At 50.4% G+C, this 25,090-nt stretch overlaps 1 protein-coding gene across 3 annotated transcripts in view; it reads right to left on the bottom strand.

The window, feature by feature from the left end:
* Positions 1-11,344: 11,344 nt before the first annotated feature.
* The window catches only part of ANKS6 (ankyrin repeat and sterile alpha motif domain containing 6), a 49,322-nt gene continuing 35,576 nt past the window's right edge, over positions 11,345-25,090 (bottom strand). For all 3 annotated transcript variants that reach the window (XR_014302163.1, XM_082696489.1, XM_082696488.1), the window contains 2 exons: positions 23,959-24,075; positions 11,345-17,159 (listed from right to left, as the gene is read on the bottom strand). Coding sequence is in view for 2 of the 3 variants with exons in the window: in XM_082696489.1 (XP_082552615.1) it covers positions 17,055-17,159; positions 23,959-24,075 (222 nt within the window). In the remaining variant the exon portion in view is untranslated. The remainder of the gene's footprint in view (positions 17,160-23,958; positions 24,076-25,090) is intronic.

Here is a 25,090-nt window from a genome sequence, read left to right on the forward strand (position 1 = left end):
CATCTTCCTTTTTTTTAAAGGTAGGATGAATAAGGATCACAGACAATTTTAACAACTGCGTGTTGGGCTTCTAGCATGTGCTTGACTCTCTGCTTGGCACTTGATAACTAGAAAAGGGCAGAGCTGGGATTCAAACCTGGGTCTGGAGGCCTCCAGGGCCTTCTGCCCTGTTACTCTATGGCCTGGCTATAGGGTACCCTACCTGGGACACTACCAGGAGTGCCCACTCTCCTCAAAGGACTGGCAGAAAGACCAAGGGGATGTGAAAGGAGATGACATTCGCTTCCAAATATCTTTCCTTTTTCTGAAATTTACTTCTTGCCAAAGTCTACATCTTTAATGTTCATGAAAGTGATATTATGATCAATGAAAAATTAATGTTCTGTGTCTATTCTTAGGCATTTATTTGTCTCCCAATCCACGATGATAACGTGAACTGACTTTGGGAGAAATATTCATTTGGGGTTCATCTTCTCCCTACCTCACCTAATTAGAGTGTTACTAGGGCTTCCCGTTATGTTACAGTATCTCTGCATATGTGTATTTGGGGGGACTTAGCCAAGACAGAGAGCAGGACTAACATCCCTCATTGTGGCAATCTGATCTGCTTCTGTACTGGCCACTTCCAATGCCCCCAAAAGCCAACCACCCCAACTCTGTGCCTCTGTGTACATGAAAACCTCCACCGGGAAAGCTTTTCTCTCTAGCTCTAAATTGCACCTGGTTTTCAGGGCCCACATTGAATTCCACCTCCTCCATGAAGTCTTCCCTGGTTATCCCTCCAAGGAGACGATCCCTGTGTCTTCTGAACACTCAGACCTAGTCCCTCACCTCCTGCTGGGCACCAAGCACGGTCAACTACGCATGCTCACTGTCAATACTCAAGACCGCCTCTCCTACCAGGCTGTGACCATCTTTCTCTGCCTCCTCTTCAGCCTTGCCCAGGGTCTCTCAGGTCCTTGGAGGGCATCTGTTGAAACACTCTGGTAACGCTCAAGACTTGTCTTCACTTTCTTTCATTTCTCCTGCTTCCCTGCTCAGCTCTCCCCATCCTCCGGGTCAGGTTCACTGTCACTCCTTCTGGCCTTCCACGTACCCTGTCCTCATTTTTTTTTTTTTTCTCACTGTGCACTTGACACTGCCTGTTGTGGTAATCCATTACTGACAGAACAAACCACTCCAAGATTCTGTGGCTCAGAATAGCAAGCATGTGGCTTAGGACTAGCATCTGAGCTGGGCTCAGCTGGGCAGTTCTGCCGGTCCTGCTGGTGGTCACTCGTGGGGCTGCATTGAGTTGGCAGGCTGGCCGGAGGTTGGGCTCAGCTGGGGAGGCTGGCACATTTGGGATTCTCTGTCTCTCCAGTTCGTCTTGGAGCCTCTCCCTGTCCCCACGGCTTCTGTACATGCTCTCTCTGCATGCGCTCTCTCCATCGGGGTAGCCAGATTGTACGTGACCGTGCAGGGCTCTGAGATGACAAAAGCAGAAGCCCCCAGCTTTCTTAAGGTTTAGCCCTAGAACAGGGACAATGTCACCTCCATCGCATTCCATAGGAAAGCAAGTCACAGACTTAGCCCTGATTCAAGGGGAGAGGACTTCAGGACACGCCGCCCCAGGAGTTCCTCATCCACACTCCACACAGCAGGGCTGTTTGACTCCAGGTCCATCCCGCTCCCATGAGTGCACCCCCTGAGGGCAGGGGCTGTTGACCCTAGGGCCAGCACAGTGCCTGACACAGAGTGGAGAACTTAGTAAGAAACAAGAGCAAATTCCCCCAAAGGGGTCGGGAAACCTGGCCTCTGGATGAGCTTTGCCGCAGCTTGACCTTGGGTGTCCCTGCCCCTCTCTGAACATGTCCGTCCAGCCATAACCATGAGAGGCTGAATCGATCAAGATCTTTTGGGCAGGGGCGCCTGGATGGCTCAGTGGGTTAAAGTCTCTGCCTTCGGCTCAGGTCACAATCCCAGAGTCCTGGCATCAAGCCCCGCATCAGGCTTTCTGCTCAGCAAGGAGCCTGCTTCCTCCTCTCTCTCTGCCTGCCTCCCTGCCTACTTGTGATCTCTCTGTCTGTCAAATAAATTAATTAAAAAAAAAAAAGATCTTTCGGGCATTCTGTGATTCCAGTGGACACAGTACTGACCACGGGCCCGTGCCCAGCCACATGCTGCTTCGGGTTGTTCCCCGGATAGGCCATTTTTAGGCCTTTTCACACATTATTCTCTCTGCCTGGACAACCCTATCTTTTTTTTTTTTTTTTCCAAAGATTTTTTAAATTTATTTGACAGACAGAGATCACAAGTAGGCAGAGGACCCTGGGATCGTGACCAGAGCCGAAGGCAGAGGCTTTAACCCACTGAGCTACCCAGGTGCCCCAGGACAATCCTATTCTTGACCCTCTCACCTTTTCAAGGCCACTGTACGTTTTCCACCCTCCCTTGCAGAGGTCAAGTCAACCACCTCCCCAGCTCAAGGCACATTCATCATTCATTCCACGAGTCACCCTTCTCCTACTTGGTTTCCCCCTTCATCCCAGACCCTCATTCCTCCCCCAGCCCCCAACACGGTCACTCCTCCAATGTGCTCACATGTCACATATTACCCATCTTTGCACAACATCCGTTCTTCTGGCCATGGGTGGCCATGCCTCCTCCGGCTCTCCATTTTCCCAAACACTGTAGACGTTCTTGGACATCTGTCCTTGCACACCTGCAGGAGAGTCTCTCTGAGCTGCACCCAGGATCTGGAACTGCCTGGATCCTAGGGACAGGAATCAGACTGACCAGGAAACAGAAACTGCTTGAGGGTTTGCAACATGGGAATTTGCATGTGGGGAACTGGTTACTCGGGGAATGAAAGGGCTGAGAAGCTTCACTGGGGGGACAGTGAGGCAGTCAGAAATGAGCAACATCAGGGAAGGGCTCCTGGAGCGCCAGAGAGAGAAGGGCTTACCTGGCAAAGCTGGAGTCATCACTCACCATCCTGGCCCCCTGGAAGAGTCACAGCTGCTGCTAGGAGATGCCACCTGAGGCTGAGATGAGGAAGAGTGATGCCCTGGCTTCTCCCTTCCTTCCATGCTCCAACTTCTGGTCAGTGCCTCCCAGTGGAAGTCAGCTGACAAGGAACTTGGGAAACACACCCTGCAGGGACCAGACCCCCACAATGCAGAGCCGAACAAAAGGGGCAGAAGACACCCATCTCCAGGACAAAGAGGATGGGGCTGGCTCCTTGGCAGGCACAGACCCAACGTAAGAGAATCTGCCAGACTGCTCTCCAGATGGCTCCCAGCCCCCATCCTTCACAGCACTGAGCATTATCCAACCTTCTAATTTTTTTAACTGATGGGTATGAAATGGAATCTTGCTGTTAGTTTGCATTTTTCTCAATGACTGGTGAGGTTGAGCATCTCTGCTCAATTTATACTTAAACTAGTTCTACTTCTGTGAAATGGCCTCTTCCTGGTTTGCAAATAGTTCTTGGATAATCTAGCTATTAACCCCTTAGGAATCCCTTATCAGATTTGGGCACTGAAAAGATCTCCTCCCTATCTGTTAACTTTGTGACTATCATTTAAAAAGAAGTCTTTAAGGGCGCCTGAGTGGCTCAGTTGGTTAAGCGTCTGCCTTCTGCTCAGGTCATGATACCAGGGTCCTGGGATTGAGTCCCACATCAGACTCCTTGCTTAGCAGGAAGCCAGCTTCTACCTGCCCCACTCCCCCTGCTTGTGCACACTCTCTCACTGACAAATAAATAAAATCTATAGAAAGACAAAAAATGACTTGAAAGACCCGCGGATCCCCTCACCCAAGAATCCAACACTGCCACTGGATGCAATCAGCAAGAGGTTTGGGGACCCGCTCGCGCGGAAGAGAGAGGCGGGAAGGGGGAACAAGCTGATTGGTTCTGAGGGCCCGTGCGCGGGAGGAGAGAGGCAGGGAGGGGGAACAAGAAGGGGGAAGGTAGGAATGCCATCATGGCGTCTTCTATTATTTCTATAAGCGAAACAGTTACAGAAGGGCAAAAGAGCAATTAATCACGCAATTAATAACCTAATCTACGCCTAAAAGCCAGCGGTTCACAGAAAAGCAAACAAGCGGTTAGTTATCCTATCTATCTTCCAGGGGAGGGGACTTTTCAGGGCAGGGGTCTTTCAGACTAATTTTGTAGTCAAATCCACAGTTTCCCAGCACTGTCACCTTGGGCCGGTCGTGTCCCTGGGTTTGCTGTGGTGTAATTCTCTAAGCGTACAAATGCAGAGAGAGGGGAAGAAACATGGTCTTTTTCCCAGGTTCCCTCTGTGGCCTGGTTTCTAGCTGTTGTTGCCGCAGGGAGATGTTCTCTGCTCTGTACCCAGGCTGAGTGTTCATCACTAAAGAAGGCTTTGTTTTCCGGGTGTCAACTTCCCAGAGAATATACTAGACATTGTCTTCACAAACAACACCACAGTTGCAAATAGCAAGGCAGAATATGAAGGAAAGATGCATGCAACAAAATCAGTTTCCAAATTGGGTCCCTTTCAGGAAACTGTAAGGAAAGGAAGTAAATAGAAAGTTGAAAGTTGGCATTTCTCAGTTCTCACTTTTCTCAAGTGTCATATCTCAAGGAAATTGACATATCTCAAGTTCATATTCATTTCCCTAATTTCTTTAAAGTGTTCAGAAAGTCATACATTCGTAATTGTGGTGAGACCGAAGGAGATTTGGACACAAGTCAGACAGACCCCACTCCAACATGGGGCTGATCTGGGGTTTCCCACAAGTCACTCCACTGCTTTGAGCTTGGTTTCCCCCAACCTAGAAAATGAAATTTACCATGGAAACATTCCCAAATACGCTTCAGAGAGTAGAAATGAAGTATTGACAATTTTTACAGATTTTTAAAAAAATATTTTATTTATTTACTTATTTGAGGGAAAAAAGAGAACGAGCAAGCGCATGAGTGGGGACAGGGCAGAGGGACAGAGGAATAAGCCGACTCCCCCTGAGCAGGGAGCCCTATGCGGGGCTCAATCCCAGGACCCTGAGATCATAACCTGAGCTAAAGGCAGACACTTAACCGACTGAGTCACCCAGGTGCCCCACAATTTTTACAGATGTTTAAAGCACCTACTGGAGGCTAAGCACGAAGTTTTCTTTTTCTCACTTAATTTTCACAGTCATCCCAGAAGGAGAAATTTATTAGCCCCATCGTACAGATGAGAAGGCTGAGAGATTCAGAGGTTCAGAGAGTTCCAAGGCTCAAACATCTGGGGTTGCTGTGCCCCTGCCTGTAGACTAGAAACTGTTGGAGGAAGTCACCCAGGAGATCTGACCTCTGGCTGACTTGGGAGCTATACCCCGGAGGCTCCGCATCCCTCCCCTGTCCCTGGATGTGGGTTCCGCTTGCCTTCCCTGCTCCCAGAGGCTGCTCCAAGGACAGAGCCGTGGGAGAGTAAGGTGGCACTGAGACCATGTGGAGGTACACATGACTAAACCCGCTCAGGCTTCTGTAAAAAGTTTTAAGAGATCCACGCCCCTGCCACCCTCCCAGACAAGCCCTGTATGGAATTTCCCTTATCAGAGAGTTGGGGTGGGGGCTTTAGCTCTCCGATTAGGTATTTCTCAAGTTCTTTCAGACCAAAAAGTAATTCCTGGGAAATATGAAAGAGTCATATTCCTCATTTTCCTGCCTGGGAACCAGATCACTGCTGCTCTGCCCGGGGCTTCCCTCCCCTCCCCCAGCTCAGGCTCTCGCATAGCCCCAGCCACCCTGGGCTCCCTAAACCCAGCTTCGAGGCTCAGGGGCATCTTTGAGTTGGCAATGCGGTGGTTCCTACAGCTCTGAGCAAGTGGAAAAGGGGTGGGAGGACCTCAGCTACCCCAAGGGACAGAAAGTGAGTGACAGCCCCTGGAAGTGTAGCTTCCCAGCTCACCAGCCCCTACTCCACTGCCAGATGAGGCTGCTTATAACCTGGTGGCTGGACACAGGATAGAGGTGCTTGAGGGCAGAACTTGGAAGTCTGAGGGTGGGATGGGGTGGGGTGACTTGGTGTCAACACAGCCACCGGCATGCACTCTGTCATTGCTACACCTGGGTGCCACCTGCCAGCTTCAGTGAAGGGTCCTGGGGCCATGACAAGACGGTGGCCTCAGATGCCCCCTCTCTCTGAGGCTGGACAGAGACTACTTCCAGCCAAACCCTGTTCATAGGAAATTCCCAGGACCCACCCTGCAAGGAGCTGAAAGGCCAATGCTGATGCTTCTCTGCTCCGGTATGTGTCGGCTGTGGAACCAAGTACCAGGATGACTCTAGGAGCAACGGGTCTTCTTTCCTTTCTTAAAAAATGATTAGCAAGTCATAGCACGTGAGAGATGGGAGGAACCTCAGCGGCAGTTATGTGGAACCTGCCTCACGGTGCCCCTAGGAAAAGAGGCTCAGAGAGGACAAGCCCGACGGCACAGCGGCCTCCTTGGGCCTGCATTCCCAGCACAGCTCTCAACTCAGAGGATTCCTAGTGGCCCCCATGAGAAAAGCGTTCATCCCCGGAAGACCTCTGCTGAATCTGGAGCTGCAATGAAAGCGGGATTTTCCTCTCGATTTTGAAAACTCAAAAGCATCACCCTCTCGTTTTTAAAATTGCATCCCAATTCTTCTGGGCTCATATGGTTTGCACAAACCTTGTTGTTCCCAAGAAAACAACAAAGACATGATGGCTTCCTGAGTCGAATCCCTGGGAGGTGCGGGACTCAAGATACGTTCTGCTTTTCATCTCACAGAGCCCATGGGGAACCAGTGAAATCCCAAGCCTCGTGTTTCCCGGGGAGCAACATGAAAATGCCAGAGCAAATACCAAAGGCAGCAGTGATTGGCGGAGAGGAAAGAAGGGGACTTGAGAGGTGGGGAGCTTAGATCCAACGCCTGTCTTGTCACCGACTTGCTGTGTGACCTCAGGCAGGTGCCATTCCATTCTGGGCCTGTTTTCTCTCATAATTTGGAGGAAAGAGGAGATGCTCTCTAAGCACTCTTGCAGCGTCATCGCTGCCTGGGGTTCCGGGCCCTCCCATCGCTGTCCCTGGACACCACCTCCAGCCTTCCCTCTGGGTTTGCAAAGCCTAGGAGGGATGGGAAACCATCTCCCAACATGTTTTCTTTCCACTTAAGCTCAGATTTACTAAGTGACTTGTGTGCATTTTTTTGGAAGTGACAGTTAATGGATAAGGAGCACCTTAGGTGCTTTGTCTGGATCTGACCAGGGAAATCAGCAGGAAGACAATCTTGAGATTGCTCTGGGCTGACGTTACCGCTACAGGATGATGTTAATTCTGCTGTTTACAGAAATAAGTCCAGTGTGAGTCGAGGCTTTTTGGTGTTTAAAACCAGATGGTATTTCCTGCCTTGATCAGCCTCAGAGCTTTGGTTCCCATGACAACCCCGAAGTTCCACCTACTGCAACTTCCCCGGTCTCCAAGCTTCTTCCTCTTCCACCGTTGTGCCAGGGTCCCTGGAGAATCAAGCCACTAAGTAGCATGTGCGCAGCACTTTACAGTTTACAACACACTTCAGTCTTTATTGTCTCATTCACTCCTCACCACGTTCTCGCCAGGTAGTGTTGCTGTTCTCTCCATTTCACAGATGGGAAAACCAAGTCTTCAGAGATGAGCTGATCTGCTCTCTCAGCCCAAAGTAGTGTCAGCAGGACTCAAACTCTGAAACTCATGTGGGGTCTGCTACAGAATGATGGATGCCCTGCCCTGAGGACCATTTACTTACTTCTGGCTTCTAAGGGGTCAATTTCATACCTATACTGGGTCTACGTTAAGGTGCAGCATCCCTCGGCAAGTTCCTTGCCTTCTCTGTGCCTCGTTTTCCTCATCTATGAAATGGGTAACCCCAATGGTAGGTCTGGATGGTTGAGAGAACTTAGTATGTGTGTCAAAGCACGGTCAGTGCTTGCTGGATTTCGGTGGCCCCAGAAGCCGGGTGAGTTTTAGTTCTACTCTAACTGGCGTGTTACATTGGGTGGGTCACTTTGCTTGTTGGAGCCAGTTTCCCTCTCTGTGTAAGAGCTGAGGGCATCACGGTGTTAAGACAGATGTTGGGCACGATAAGTTTAATGCACGGAAGGGTACGGGGGAGCACTTTCTCTCATACCATTTCGAGAAGCAAGTCTGTAGCTTCTAAGACAACACCATGCAAGTATTACTACCAATCCCTCACACAGACAGACATGCCCATCGTTCTCCAGTTACAAACTCAAACACTTGGGAAGCTTGGAAAGCTCGCTGAGTGTCAGCAGAAGCCCATTTGAAGGCTTTTCCCAGGTGGGAGATTTCCATCCAGAGAAGGGCTCTCCCAGCCCCAGGCTCTGCATCCTGGAACCCCCATGGGGCTCTGGTGAAAGCTACACCTGATCTCAGGGCTCTCAAGAGAGGATGGGAAAATGTATGCATGTCACATCTCGCTCATCAAAATACTCTTATGGATAATGAACTGTGCATTTCTTTTAAAATAGACTTTTTTAAATAAAAAAAGTCATTGCAACCCAGGAAGGTTGGGTGATCCATGTGGAAGTGGGTGACAGAATGTGGATCAAACAGGGCTATTATACAGGTCTAAACAACACAGGCTGCACCTTGGGCCTTTTGGTTCAACGCGTTGTTCTGTGTTCTTCCTAAACAATGGCATATTGTAAACTGAACCACATGTGTTAAGCTCATTGCTTTGTAATAAACAAATATTTTCCATTCATTATTGCAGTTCACCTGGCTGGGTGCCTCCTTGGCCCTTACTACCAGTCCATAGCCCGGGTCCTCTGATGGCTAGCAGCTCAGGGCTCATTAAGGTGGCAGAGCACCATGTCCCCTGCCCCGTGACTGGCACAGAGCTCCTTTGGCCCTGACCCCCAAGGAACAGGGAGAGACATGAGTGATTAAAAGCAGCAGATGCCCCATGAGCACTCGCCCTGTGCTAGGCACTGTGCTGAGCTCTACTTGGATTCTCTCAGTTACTCCTCACCCTGCCCTGTGAGCCAGGATTTCTACCAACACCTGGGATTGTAAGTTCCACGAAGGCACAGACCTTGCTTTTCTCCCTTGGTGCATCCCCAGGGCCTGAGATGGTGAAGAAACAGAACTTTGGTTACCTGAGGAAGGCTGCCAGCATCCACAGGCCTCTCGTCCAGCCTGGGGCTCCAGGTGGCCTGGTGGGCATTCTCTCAGAGGATCCCGACTCAGGCTCTTGACCACTGTCCGTGGTGAGGAGTTAGTAAAATCCATTTTCCCTGAGGTCATCTCACCGATGAAGCCGACCTACAGAAGCTGCAGCGACATGGGTGTACACCCTCCAGTTCTAGATCCTTCTCCATGGCTGAGTTCCCCGACACACACACACAGCCTCCCCCTTTATAAACCCTGCTCACAGGCTGGGTGACCCAGGAGCAGACTCTGTGGACATTAGCCCCTGGCATGTGGTTTAAGAGCTGTCTTGGGAGGGACCCTCGCAGCAGGACAGGGGCAAGTGGGACTGGGCAGAGGGAGGCTGGGGCACAGGGCTGGAGGCTGCTGCATTGGGGTAAGTGGGAATTGATGAGGCTGGGCCCCTCAGAGGTATTAACTCAACAGCTGAAGAAGTCCTTCATCCAATGGGTGTCCATGCCAACACAGAAGGGCTTCTGAAAACACTGGTCTGTGACTCAAAGGGAGTGTTTCTGATTGTGATGAAAGTGGAGACAATTATTTGACTGAAAGAGCCTGTGAGTGAGTGAAGCAGAGACGCTCCGAGGCCCTTGGGGAAAAGTAAGGAGAGCCAGAGAAAGGGCAAGCGGCCTGGAGCGTGTGAGGTTACCTGGCGCCTGGAAAAAGTTCCCGCCTTCCAAACCGACTTCCCTTCCCAGAGCCAGGACGAGGCCAGCCCCATTCATGTGTGAGGGTTTTCTGTGCCAGGCCCAAGAGACACTGGCTTGAGACCCTCTGACGAAGGGCACAGAGAGGAGTGTGTACATGAGTGTGGGAGGGAGAAGGGAGGAAGACCCTGGGGTGGTTATGATCTGTCACCCTAATGACAAGGTCCAGACGAGCAGACAGACGGGAGAAGGACGGACAAACAGCCAGGGGATGAGCTCCCCTCTTCTTTCTTCTTTTTTAAAGATTATGATAAAATGTGTATAACCTAAAACTTACTGCTTTAACCATTTTAAAGTGCATAATTCCGTGGCATTAAGTACATCTGTGATTGACAACCATATCATTGTTTAGTTCTAGAACTTCATCACCCCAAAAGAAACCCGCTACCCAGTAAGCAGTTACTCCCCATTTCCTTAGCACCCCCCCAAACTTTGGCTCTACCAGTTGCCTATCCTGGACATTTCATATGAATGGAATCACGTAACACGGAGTCTCTTGTCCGGTTTGTCTAGGTGGCAGCACGTGGCAGCATTCTGTTCCTTTTCAGGGCTGAGAAGTATTCCGAGCGGCTGTAGCACATTTTCTTTATCCCTTCATCTGCTGATGGCTGTCTGTATTGTTTTCACCTTTTGGCTATTGTGAAAGGTGCTCTGAACATCTGCATACAAGTTTTGTTTTGTTTTGAATACCTATTTTTCATTCTTTGGGGTATATACTTATGAGCAGAATTGCTGTTACATGGTAATTCTGTATTTAATTTATTGATAAGCCACTCCGCCTTCTTTTCAGAGATCTTCATAGAATCACAGGGCAGGAAGGGACCTCAAAAGTGACCTAATACAGTGTTTCTCATACTCTTAGATTGACACATCAGTAAAACTAGAACTACTGTCACCACCACCTGCTCTTGCTGAGTAGGAGCGACTCGTATCAAGGCCAGTCCTACAAAATGTGTGTATTGTCAGGTAAGCTCCTCGCCTTCTTGTTTTTCTCAAGTCGTCTCCACCTTTGGGCCATTGGGGAACCAACTGCTGGGTCCAATCCTCATTCAAAATGTGACCCCCCCCCTGCAGCTGTCCTGCTCCATGCTGGCCCAGTCTCTGGGGGCCCTTCTGGAGGGAGCTCTGCTTCCTGGAATGTTCCTCCTCCCGGAAAGCTGGCTCTACTCCCATGGTCTCCCCAGTATTTTTGCCCTGCCCTCTGGGGCCCCACAGACCTTGGCCTTCCTCTGGCTGCTTCTTTCCGCTTCCTGTATGTATGCTCTGTGGCACCGAGTGTGCCACCATGAGGGACTGATGGCAGAACACGAGGACACGAGGCAGTCCCCTGACTTGTAAGAATTCTTAGAACAAAGAGAATCTCCCAGCTATTTACAGTGTTTCATGAGCACACACAGCCCGCTACCCACCCTCCCCGCCCGCCCCACCGGCCTGCCAAAAAAATTTTTTTAAAAATTGTGAACAAGCCATACAGACTAACAGGTTTTATTTTTGTTACTGGTGGGGCTCATACCAATTTAATGTTTCTCTGTGTGTTGAAAGGCAGCAAGACAGCCTGGAGAAAACGTGGCCCCTCCTAAGAATGAGAGGTGAGCCCTGCATTCAGACCCGCTGTTCCCTGTACCCGGGGGACCTTGGTGAGATTAATGTCCTTATGCCACAGAACAAAGTGTAAAAAGGGAGAGAGAGAGAGAGAGAAGCCAAGAAACAGACTCTTAACTGTAGAGAACTAGTGGTTTCCAGAGGGGCAGTGGGTGGGGGGGACTGGATGAAATAGATGATGGGGATCAAAGAGGACGTGATGCATCATGGCAAAACAAAATCTGTGTGCCATGGTCACTGACCTGGCAGGAAGGGGCTGAGAGAGCTGCCCAATGGGGCAGGTGTGGGAGAGACAGGGCAGCCCACAGCTTCACTGGCTCACTGCGAGTGCCTGCACTGGAAAGGTTGTCACGGGAAGGAAACCGAGCAGCATTTATGCCTTTGATGAGCAAAATCAACATGGGAAGACAAATCCACGGTTATTTAATACACATTTGGCAAACAAAAGTCCTTTAGAGAAATCAAGTCCCTTCATGAGGAAAATAATAATAAAAAGTGATGTATGATGCTGAGGAACATGGGAACCCACTCGGGAGAGCTGAAACAAAATGGCAACTTGGTCTCATATCAAAGGATACAGCAGCTTTATGGAGGACTCAAGGCTAAACTTTAGCCCAGTTACCTGGAGGGTAGAGACACATCTCCCTGAAGAAGACAGCCATGCCCTTTGTCCAGTAGCCCTAGGGACCTGGCTCTGACAGGAACTGGGAACCTGGTGGGCTTGGCTCACCCCACTGGGCAGGGCCCTGAGGAGGGATCCCTGGGTGTTTCTGCTTTAGAAAGAACTGGAGACAGATGAACTGAGCTTTCTGCTCTCTCCCAGTACCGGTGATTCTGTGTTGATTTCCCTTCTGTCATCCCAAGCTTTGGTGAATCACTGTCCATACAGACTGGCTTCTTAGATGAGGGGCTGAAATTTCAGGCAGAGTCTAATCCCCTCTTAGGCGGCATGTTCCAGAGGAGCAGACACCTCCAGAGGCCAGTGGCGAGTCTGGCAGACCTTCCAGAAATATTTAAGGAGAACCTGCCCAGAGGAGGTGATTCACCTCCCACCTCCTGGGGAGGAGACTCATTCTCTGGCCTGTCCTACAGAATTTGGTATTGACTTTATCAGGAAAAAACATCGGGTGTCCTTGCATGTTGAACAGGATCTGTTAGTTAAAAAGACACGATAATCTTGCTTGAAATGGACAAGGACAGATGGGCACAGATGATGCTTCACAACATCTTCAGGCTGGGCTGCAAAATCTTCCCAAGAAGAGTCCTGAGCTTTGGGAGGCATTCTTGGTGGCATGGGTCAGCATAGGTGCCCACAGCAGCCTAGTCTGATCCTCGCCTGCATGGCTGTGTCCTTGGGCAGCTCCAAGGTAAGAGAAAATGGAAGGGTTTCCTGCTTCCTCTTTGCTGGATCAGCTCCTGCAATTTGGCTGGAAAGCCTTCCTGCTTTTTTCTGTTCACCTTGCTGGGAATCCCAAAGATACAAACCCCCAGAGTCAGAACTGCTGGAGTGTGGGGATCCTCTGACAATTCTTGCTTCCCTGGACTCTGAGGCCAGCAGAGCCCAGCTAAGCTGCTGCTCCCTCTGGCGGGAGGTCCCTTCTTCTGGCCTTACCCGCTGCTCCCCTCCCTAGCTATGGCTACATCTGGGCAAGTGGGAGGTAGGGAAGAGGAGGATGGGGAGATAGAGAGGGAGGCTGAGATTAAATTCAGATGTGCAACCATAGTGGGGAGTTCTCAAATCTGCATGGCTCAACATGGTGTGAAAAGGGCTTTCTTGCTTACATCTGATCTTCAGCACCTTGGAGAGCACTACCCTCTTCTAAAAACAACAACAACAAAAAAGCCAGCTGTTACCCAGTAAGTGGCTGAGCAAAAACCCAGTGTTAGGATTGACTCTAGATTCAGTGCTCTCTCCAGGGGGACAAACTGTTTCTATGCATTTAAAAAAACCCAAATCAAAAAACAACAACAATAAAACCCAACCCAAATCAGAAAAACAGGTATCTAACAACCCAAGCAACATGTAGTGCACAAACGTTATATACAGACCAACTTCACACAGGCTGTCCCTGTCTGGGGGCCCGCTAGATTCCTCATCTGCTAGCCCTCTCCTACTGGGCCAAACCTCAGCCATCACAGACAATGTGCTCAGAGCCACGGACCTAGCACATGCCTTCATCATAAGTTATTATAAGACTCCTCACACAGCACTGTAACACATTTATTACATGCTTGTCTCTTCTAAGACACTCTGGGCTCTTTAAGGGCAGAATTGTGCATATTTCAACTCTGGATCCAAAACACAAGTAAGGGCAGGCACAGGCTGGATGCTCAGTGCATGTTTGGTGAATGTAAGCATTCTCCTTGCAAAACTAGCTGGCTTCTATCTAATGGTCTGGCACTGAAGGAAGGTGGCAGGAGTATCCCCTGGCTGGTGGGGGGTGTGGCACGAATACACAGCACACACCAGTGGGGCTATGGCACTAAGGCTGGGGAACAGGGCCCTCTCCCCTGCAAAAGATGGAGAGTCCTCTGAGCCAGGCCCCAATCACCCAAAAGTTCAGGGGACTCCCCAACCCTGATGTCCTACTGCCAAAGCAGGGCCCCTCTGCCAGGAAATGCTGGGCACAGAGAAGGACTGAGGATCCCTGACCCAGCTAAAGCCCTTGAGTGCCCCCTCACCCGACTCCCAGCAGCTGAGTCCTCATGGCTGCCACTGTCCCAGTCAAAGAAGGCTTCCTGGACAGCATCCCAGGAACCTGTCTTGCAAGAGCACCATGAAGAGGTGATCTGTGAGCAAACATATGGGAAATGCTACATGTTACACAGCTGCCTCCAAGAGGCCCTACAAACGCAGGCAAGCTGAAGGTACTGAGATGTCCTGCAGCAAGACAGTCATATAACTGGGCTTTAACCCAGTGCCCGCCAAACCTATCTGATCACATAGTGCCCTACCCCACTTTCATATACACACTCCCTTGATTTTTCTTTATGAAAAACCCATTAATATCCCATGGAAGTAGTGTTCCAAGGAACCCACTTTGGGGAATGCTGGTTCAGGTCACTGAGCAAGGGAAACACTTCCTATGGAGGAGAAGGGCCTCTTACAGACTGGTGGGGGTGTGGGGGGGGTGCGGGATACATGTGTGGGGTGGGGAGTGTCACCAGGAAGGGGAAGATCATGCCCCAGAAAGTGTGCTAGAAATCTCTCATCAGACAGCACACAAACTGCCTGGGCGAAAAGCCTTAGAGCCACTTGACTCCAATGGAAAAGCCAAGAGAAGCACCTCTCCCAAGCCTGTTTTCCCACCTGCAAGATGAGAATCAGCCCCGCTCTGTCTGGGCCATCAGATGAGGAAAGCTGCCCCCTCCAGCACAGTTTGTGTGTGTGGCGGATGTTCAGTCAAATATACCTGGCAGCATGCTGCACGGATAGGGGGCTTACGGAAAAACTAGCACAGCAGCAGGAAGCAGACAAAGAACCTCGGGGCACGTAACTCAGAGACCAGTGTATTTCAGGGGCAAACAACCTTTGGCCTATTGAGAACTAAGCCCTGGAGACATCAGTACATTACAACATTGAGGATACCCGGTGCCTCCAGCTCCGGAAGTCTATGTGGATCAGTGGAAAGGCCTGGGCCTGGAAGCCCACCAGAGCCAGGTCTGGGCCAGCTATGCCCACCCTGGGCTGTGTAACTGGCACGTAGCTTCACTCTGTGGGTTTCCCAGATGTGCAGGGCTCTCCAGGGTGACAGAGAGGATGGACGACACTGACCTCAAGCTGCTGCACACAGTACGTGTGCATTGACCATGTCTCCTTAACGGCCTGGCTTTGAGGGCTATTTACAAATAAGCCTGTCAGTGACGGCTTAAGTGCAGCCTCCTCCCGGGAGTGTTGAAAGTAGGCTGCTGCCAGTGGGAGGATGGGAGGAGGGAGGAGAAGCTGTCTCAATGGGCAGGGGTGGGGGAAACATGAGGTGGTCAGAGCTGCCCTGCAAAGCCAATGGAGGGGGAGCAGGCCTTCGTGGCTGGGGAGGGACATGGGTGGCCACACCTCCCAAGGAGATCAGCAAGTAGCCTGGTGGAGCTTATGGCAAAGATAAGAACTCTGTGAAGGCGACAGCCTACTGGGTGCTCTGTACAGACTAAAAGCTTTCCGCACAGCGGCTCTCAGCTCTGAGCAAGAGGCCAAGTGACCTGTCCCAGGCCATGCAGCTGGCCAGCCACAGGGCTGGAGGTGAACTTTGAGCCTGAGTTCTGCCATTCTGCCTCTTGAGGTTGGGATTAACCATTCCTGTCCTCTCCTGCCTACAAAGGTCCCCAAGGGTGAGGACTGGCTCTAGCTTGTCTCTGTAGCCCCGGCACCCAGCATGTTAACAAATGCTACAAGCATTGGCCAAATGACTCACTTGAAAACACTTCTAAAAGCTACTGTCGAAGCTCTGCAAATGTAATAGGGGCAGAAAACCGTAGGGACCGACTCCCTTCTGAGGAACATAGCATTAACAGGGTGTACAAGAAATTCCAAACACTTGGCTTCTTTGTCTAGAAAATTTGAGCACCAAAGTCCCTCCACTGTGCAATATATTAGGGTCTTCTGCTCCCCCTTGACGTGCAGGAAAGCCTATGGCGACATGGCATGAGCAGAGCAGACTATCGGCGGAGCCTCCTCCTGCCTGACCCTAGATCTTGCGGTGAGGACACTGACGGCCAGAAGGGAGAAGGGACCTGAGATCACAAAGCAGACCTACTCTTTTTCTTACAGAAAAGCCTGCCATCGCAATAAAGACAAACGCATTCAACGCACACATCCTGAACACCTGCTGTGTGTTGTAGGCAGTCGGTGCAGCCGGGTGTTAGAACGGAGTCCTAAACAAGCAGTAAGGGACCCTGGGGCCTGAAAAGTTACTTCTGTATAAGGGAGTCAAGGAAGGCTTTACTCGATCGGTGACTTGGATCACAAAGAAAAAGTTAGAAGTTTTATGGGAAGATGTGTCAGGGAAAGCTAAGCTTCCTCTAAAACATGGCGCCGCCCTGGCTAAGTGTAGACTTGCTGCTGGGCAGCCACCACCTGAGCAAAGACTACATTTCCCAGCCTCCTATGCAGCCAGGTGGGGCCATGTGGAACTTGAGCAGGAGAGGATAGAGCAAGAACAGTGGAGAGGAACGTCGTTCAGAATGGCTGTGTCTTCTCCATCGCCCCTTTCCCCTTTCTGCCAGCAAGAAGCAAAGATGCTGAAGCCCCTGGGGATGACAGGGCCACAAGGTGAAAGGAACTGGGTCCCCAAATTACAGTGGGAAGCCACCTGCCAAGCAGAAGCAGCCATACTGGACTTCATATGAGGATAAGTCTACCGCGTTGGGAGTTTGTTACAGCAAGAGCATCACCAACTACGAAAGCAGAGAAGAGAAGGGAAGACAGGCATCTAGGGCAGAGGGAACGTGACAAACGCACGGTGGTGTGACCAACCGGGGCGTGTTTCAGGGAATGGGGAGGAGTTGATGGCCAGAACACGGGCTGCGTGAGGGTAGCACTGGGATTCAGAAAGCTCACGTTGGTCACCACAGGAGGGAGGATCATGTACAGGGATTGTTTCCTGGGGCCCTGGTGTTGCTGGCACTGCTCTCAAAGGAAGAGTGGAAGTTGTGAATGGTTTCCTGTAAAATTTGTCTCTCGCGTCCCTGTGGAGGAAATCAAAAACAGACACAATGTCTTGTTAAATCTTTTAACTATTAGTTCAATTGACATAGTGTTGGTAATGCTCAACTCATACTTGAGAAACCCATGGGTATCGTGGGGAAAATAAATTATCTAATTAAAAGAGTACGGAGTTTAATAAAAACACGCTGGCTCAGAATGTCCCCCAGCACCCACAATCCCAGCATGTCAAGGCTGGAAAGGGCCCCCAACATGCAGGGGTCCAATCCCCCAGACAAGGACGGGACACAGAGCCCAGGGAGCAGGACTGACTTGGCCCAGGTCACATGGCCTGGAAGGGAGGTTGCCTCCCAACTCACTCTGTGTGTCTTTCTAGCTCTCAGATTTCTAGGGAATTGAGTGGGAGCGGAATTCTTCCTGCTACACAGGGAGTTTGAACTGCTGTACTCCCCCTTGCCCAAAAGATGTCAGATTGCTCTTGGCAATGATTCATGACTCACTCTAGCCCCGCAGCATTCCCCCCCACAACACTACCCCTTAGCACACGCATTTTGAGATGAAAAAAGAGGGAGGATGTGGATATTTCTTTCAGCCCAGAGAACATCTTCACTGAATACCTGGCTGGGAGGCAGCAATACACAGAGACCAGAGACTGGAACCAAACAGCCTGGGTTTAAATCCCATTCCTCCCATTTACTAGCTGAGTGACCCTGAGCAAGACACTTAGTCTCTCTGGGCCTTAGTTTCCCTAGCTATAAAATGGGGATAATAATAGTACTCAAATGGTTGCTGGTGACATCAGATCCTGTGTGGGCAGTAGGAAGCTGACAGGTCCTGTCCTCCAGAGGACAGCAGTGTGGACTAAACACATATTTTTTAAAACCAACAAATGTGGTCAAAATGTAAAGCAGATTAAAAATGAATAATCTTTGGCAGACTGTTCTTTGCTAAGAGTAAAAAGGGAAAAAAAGAAGTCCACTGAGGGAGCTCAGACTTCAAATTCTCTCTTCTTTCATTTCGTGGACTCTTCAGGCCCCATGGGACCCCTCCATGAGCCCATAGCCAGGACCTCTATCACCATCCAGGCCTCCTAGACACTTGAGCAGGCAGTAAGACTGCCCGACATGCCAATCCTTCCAATTAAGTTAAATAAGCTAGAAAAATACCTCCCCGGAGTCCAACAACACAAACCTAAAGGCTGCAGGGCAGAGGGCAAGGCATGGACATGGGGTCAGAAGATGGCGAGTCCCTATTCAACGGTTCCCTCGCAGTGGCGTCCGGCAAGACCCCGCGCTGATGGACTTCCTATCTGCAAATGGCAGACAGGAGGACATGCTGGGACTGTGAGGAGGCTTGACCCGGGATAATGAGCGGGGTGACACTGGGCAAACTGCAGAAGGCTGAAAAACTAAACAGGAGCAACGAGGGCCATGTGACTATGACATGCTACCTTAGCCTGAACCACCTGAGAGACGAGGTCAGCACCAGCCAGGGTTCCAGCACTCTGCCTCCTACGAAGGAGAGAGCCCTAGACAAGGAAAACCGTAACTGTTCCCGGCGTCCACAATGACTGAAGACGATGACAATAATTGCCCCTTAGAAACCCCTGTGCTTCAAAGGACCTGCCTGATAATTCCTAAAAAGCAAAAAGCAAATGGCCATGAAACGTAGAAAAACGTGCTCAGTCTAACCAGTAATTAAAGAAATACAAATTAAAACGAGGCACTCTTTTTGGCCTCCAAATTAATAAACATCTAAGAGCAAACCAAGAGCACTCAGTGCTGGCGGGGATCCGCTGACACCGGAGCCACATGCCCCCAGCTGGTGGGAAGTTCACTGGCTCTTTCTGGAAAGTAATTCAGGAGGAAGTGCCCTATACCTTGATTTAGACTCTTTGACTCCACGAGTCCACTTTTAGACATCTATTCTGAGGAGATAATTAGAAAGCCTTATACACAAAGTTGCCCACTGCAGCACTATTAATAGAAAGTTCGGATATCCACATATCCAACAAGTAGGGATTTAAAATAAGGTAATTTTAGTACATCCATGCAAATGTATTCTATTAAAAAGAGTTTTTAATGACACGAGTAACTGCATATATTTAATGTTAAATGAAGAAAGGAGGAGGTAAAATTATAGATCCAAATTTATCTCCGCAGAGAAAAATATTTGGCAGCAAACACTGCAGTGATCTTCCCAAATGTGAACAGCACTGGCCTCTGGCTGGTTGGATCATGATTCCTCTAAGAACTCTTTTGCCCTCTCTGGCACTGTGTAAACTTCGTAAAATGAATGTGTGCTGCTTTGATAGTCATACACACACACAAGATGGCAAGACTGCAATGGCTTTGGACCATTCACCAATGGCTTTGGTGAAATTCAGGTGAAGTTTCTGGTTGACCTTCTCCAACATATAAACTGTTTGAAACTAGTCAACTAATAAGCCCACTTGAGTACACATCACAACTTGCATACTGGTGGTGGGGGGTAGGCTCAGCCGGAAGGCCTGTGGCTTGAAAGGCTGTGGACCCATGCTGCTTTCCTGGTATTTTCACCAACAGAACAAAACAAACATAAAACCTTTTAGGTTAAAATGTTCTAACTATTTTTTGACTGTGCAAGAAATACATTTTAGGTTATAACCTTGTTACGTGTAAATACATACAACTGAAACAAATTTTACCCTCCTACTTGCAAAGAATGCTGACATTTTCTACGCTATTCTGTTTTTTAAAATGCTGCTGGGGAACCACTAAATTGGGTCCACAACCCCCCACCATGCTGTGGACCACAGCCATGAAGACACTGGTGGACAAGGAAAGCTGGGCCTCCCTCCCTCGGGTCCTGGTCTGGGTTCTTGAATGTGTCCAGAGCATCAGAGCCACCGAGGGGGTCCCTCTTGGCTGAGGCTGGGTTGCAAAAGAGAAAGTATGGGCATTGAAGAGGGAGTGGATACCTGTAGCCATCAAGGCGGGGCCAGCCCAGAAGAGCTCAGGCCCAGGGCCTCCAAAGGCCATCCAAAGGGCTCCTGGAAGCCAGGCTCGGCCTGAGAACTTCTTTCCTCTAAGAAGCAGCGCATAGCTGCAATGGTTACCCTGGGGTTGAGCAGTTTTCGTAATCTTTAGCTTCTCCCCGTCATGCTTTTGCTCTAGGACACGCCGTGATGCACGGTCCTTACGTCCACTGGACTTTGCCTGGTCATTCAGACTTTCCCTCTGCCCCTATTTCCATGTGGAACTGGCTGACTTTGAGGGTAGATGCTGCCCGTGGGAGGGACGTGGGTGGGACGAGCCAGCCCTTCGGTCTGGTGGGTCAGAAGCACCCAGGTCTCTTGGTTGAGAGCTGGTCAGCTGGCACCCAGCCCCCCAAAAGACCACTGCTAAAAAAGAAAGGTGCCCCACCACCCAAACTCCTATGTTGAAACCCCAGCCCCAGTGGGATGGTGTGAGATGGTGGGGACTTTGGGAGGTGACGGGGCTTGGATGAGGTCACAGGGTGGGACTCTCATGCTGGCAGCAGTGCCCCTAGAAGAAGACAGAGGAAAGACCTCGCTTCCCTGCTCTCTACTATGTGAGGACACGATAAGAAGGTGGCAGTGGGAAACTTGGAGAGGGACCCTCAGAGATCTCAACCACGCTGGCAGGTTGGTCTGGGACTTGCAGCCATGAGGCTGTGAGAACCAACTCCTGCTGTTCCCGAGCTACCTAGTAGATGGTCCTTGGAGATGCAGCCTGAACTAAGAACCTATTGATGCTTCTGCTTCTCTAGGCTGAGCCTTGTTTGGTGCAGCAACAGACTGCTACAGGAATAGAGGCAATGAATGGGAGAGAAAATGAAAAAGGTCCTGGTCTGGGCAAGGTCCTGGTCTGGTCCCTGTTAAGAAAAATGTTCTCTTCTGGAGTCGGCTTGAGCTGCCACATCATCCACTCTGATCACAGCTGTTAATGTTCCTGAGACTCTCAAGCCAGTCCAGTCTGCCTCCTTTCTGTGATCCTGGGCCACAAAGGCCATGGTCACTGAGGGCAAAGGGGAGGCTCTGGAAGCATTAGCAGCTACCATCTACCATGCACTGGGCTAGGCTCTTAGTGACACCCAGCTCCTGGCCTGTCCTCCCAACCCCTCCATGGTCCTCACTGGTGCTACATCTAGAACCTTTCCTGTCCTTCTTCAACTGGCTTGGCTTCCCCCACCTCCATGCTCTCTTTGGCTCACAAGTCTGGCCTCTGGAGGCCAGAAGCAGGAAAGGTCCTGCAAACCTTGGGCCAAATCCCCCTACCATCACTCAGCCACCCGCTCCCCAAAGCCCTTGCCCTTACCTAACTGGGTCACCCTCAGTCACCTGGGGGCCTCATCTGTCCCATCTGGGCTCCCCACATACCATACCACCTGCTCTCAGGTCCAGCACTCCCTGAGATCTTGAAATGTACTGGACCTCCGCTCACCACAGGGACTTTGCATACAAGCTTCCCTCTGCCTGGTCTGTACTCTTCTACCCTCTACCCAAACTTTCCCATCTTTCTTTCCATCCCAGACCTCCTGCCACTTCCTTGGGGATGTCTTCCAGGACCTTGTCTTTCCAGCCCTCGCTCAAGGTCAGGAGCTCTCCTTCATACACATCTGTGGCTTACACCGAGGCAGGGCAGCATAGTGGTCAACAAACCAAGTCCAGGTTCCAATTCTGGCTCTGCCACTTACCAGTAGTGTGATCTCAGACCAGTTCCTTAACCTCCCTCTGCCTCAGTTCCTTCACTTATGAACTGGACCCAGCCTCAGTGGCTTTGTGTAGTTAAGCAAATGACGAGACGTGACTGCTGAGAGCAGTGCTGGGTACAAAGTAGCCTCAGAGGTCAACATCCACATCACGCCTGGGACACGGCAGAGAATCCAAGGGCTACTTTTCATGACTAAATCAATGCTCCAGGTGTGCCTGGGTGACTCAGTTGGTTAAAGCCTCTGCCTTCAGCTCAGGTCATGATCCCAGGGTCGAGGGACTGAGCCCTGAATCAGGCTCTCTGTTCAGCGGTGAGCCTGCTTCCTTCTCTCTCTGCCTACTTGTGATCTCTGTCTGTCAAATAAATAAATAAATAAAAATCTTTTTAAAAAAATCAATCAATCAATCAATGCTCCGAAGACTAGTGCTTGCTTTGGTTCGCTGATGCCCCAGCACCACCCTGGGGCTTCACCTCCCTGGCTAAGCCCTTACTACCATCCAAGACTGGCCCACTTCTAGCAACTTCCAGCAACTCCCATGCCCGCCTCACCCCCCTGTCCCCACCCTGCTCCTCACATCTCACAGCAGAGCGGAAACAGTGCTGGTCTGGGAGGCGGGTCTCACTATCTACCCCTGAGCCTCAGCTTCCCCGTCTGTAAAGCAAGGCAGCCCGGGCCCATGGAACAGATGAGCTGTGTCTAGCAATGGGCCACTTACAGAAGAAAAAGAACAAACAGTAAAAATTCAAGGTAAAACACAGGCACCAGAAGCACTGCCAACTAAATCACTTGGAAGGACCACCTTGCAGCCTATAAACAGGTGAAATAGTAATGATGATGGCGACAGCAAGAGGCCCGACCCCACCTCCCCCCATCCCCAGTGGGGCTGGCAGGAGCCCCCCATGCCCAGCACGTGCTGGGGGGACATACAAAGAGGACCCGGGTGCAGGTCCTGCCTCACTTGCCTGCCCGTCTCTCCACCTGGGCACACCTCCCTCCCCGAGGCTCTCTTCCCTCACCAGCTGGACAAGGCAAGTGTGAGGATCTGGCTTCCGGATTAACTGGGAAAATGTATGGGAAGTGTCTTGTGAATGATAAAGGGTTACATGAATATTTATTTGCTGCTGGCACTCTAAGTCTGTTCAATATTTCTGTGCCTACCCAGCAAAACACAGAAAGAACCATAAGACCGGTCACGCTCTCTGACACGACCTCGAGTTGTGGAACACAGCCCGAGGAACAAAACAACAGAAGAGAAAGGAACAAGGCAGAGATATCCATTATAGTGCTATTTGTAATGGCAAAACCCCAGACACGGCATGATTGTCTAACAAGAGGGGGGCTGTCAGGCCAAGCGTGAAACAGCAACAGGTAAGCAAGTCCTATCCCTTGTTGGAGACAGAAACGTCCAGCCCACATTAGGGAAGAAACCAGGAAGCAAAGAAGCTTGAATAGCCCAACAGCAAATGGGCTAAGGTTTGCCAAGTGAGTGGTGATCACTTCTCATGCTTTTTTTTTTTAAATTGTTTCTTGCAATGTGTGCTTTGATGGGGGTGCATTGTTAATTTTTGGTTTAAAGCTGGTGAAACAGAAATTTAACATTAGACAAAAATGTAGGATGCCAACAATAACAACAGTGATTGACGGGCCTGTGTGTGGCAGGGGCGCTGCTAAACATTTTGGTCCTGGCAACGGCCCCACAGCCCCCAGTGGATGAGAAAAGCAAGGCTCAGGGAGGTGATGACTTCTAGGGGACACAGTGAGTAAGAGGAGGAGTGGGCTCACCCCCAGGAGGGCCTGATTCCAGGGCCCCTCTTAGACGACAGCTTTGCTTCCACTGTACGCTGGAGGGCAATCCCCAGCCATGTGGGTTGAAATGACCACAGGGAGTATTTTTGCTAACTCTATGGGAAGAGAGATCTGGAAAAGGAACGGGGAGGTGGGGAGCACTCAGTGGTAAGAAGTGTGCACATGGGGCCGTCCTCTGCCAGATGTGCCAGAGGAGACAAAATCAGACCACAGATGTCCTCAGGAACACGGAGGGCTTAGTAAGACTCCTAGTGGAGCTCTCTGCTCTTTGAAATGGGAGAAAAAGATTGAGAACAATACCTTGCCCGCATTCAGTTCAGAAATTGCTGCCAAGATCTGCTGCCTGGATCCATCTGTCTTAATACCCAGCTCCTTCAAGTCACCGTCGGTGAGCGTGAGGAAGGCTTCCATGTCCACCTGGAAAGAGAGAAGGGGGATTCGTTACCATCTGCTGGGTGCCACGCCTCGTTTTTTCCCACGCCTCATTTTTTCCCCCATCCACACCAGAAATATCATGATTATGAGCTATTAGTGCTTATTAGCAGTGAATTAATAATGATTTACTTTATGATGACTTTATGATGAAAGTTTAGTTGAAAGGATTATGAAGGACTAATTCTCCTCAGCTCTAGCTGGGAATCCCGGGACAGGTGCACTGTGGAAAAACTCCCGACCATTGCACAAGGAAGGGGAGTCCCTGAGAGCATAATCTGGGTGGCCAGCATGCTGCAGATCCAAGGCTGCTCTTAGAAGTTTGATCCCAGGTGGCTGCCCTTGCCCAGAGATCGGAAACCGCACAGAAAATGCACATATATGGCGGGACTCAGCACGTTTCCCCCCTGAGGACCAGGGAGAGGTAAACTGTGGAAAGACAGAGTGAGCAAGTCAGCAAGCAGAAGTGATAAAGGGAAGAAGGGCCACGGAGAACCGAAGCTGAGAAGGGCTCAGAACAAGGGTATCTCAAAGCCACACGACCCTTGGCTGCTATAGGGGAAACCCTGACATTTCTGTCATCCCAGCTTGGGCCTCAGCTCCAGGCGAAGAACCAACAGGTTGCCCTGCTATGTGGCTGGTATGTTGCCGTGTCTGTCCTGCTCAGAGGCAGCAAGCTCAGCAGGCGGAGGCCGGCTCCACACACCCCAGGTCTGTCCTGGAGCCTCACTGTCAGGTGACGACAGGAGGACACAAAAGCTAACACCGTGTGAGGCACTTTCTGACTATTTGGCATAGACTCAGTCGTTTAAGCCTTTTGACATAGGGTGAAATGATTATTATCCTCTGTTGGGGGGGGATGGGGAAACTGAGGCACAGAGAGATTCAGTCCCCGAGGTCACATGACCAGTAAGTGAAAGCCAAGACTGGAACCCAGGCTGTGGGCTCCAAAGTACCTCCTCTTCTCTGAGGGGCCACACCACCCTTTGATGCTACAGCT

Source organism: Mustela nivalis, assembly GCF_964662115.1.
Source record: "Mustela nivalis genome assembly, chromosome: 13".
NCBI classification, from domain to species: domain Eukaryota; kingdom Metazoa; phylum Chordata; class Mammalia; order Carnivora; family Mustelidae; genus Mustela; species Mustela nivalis.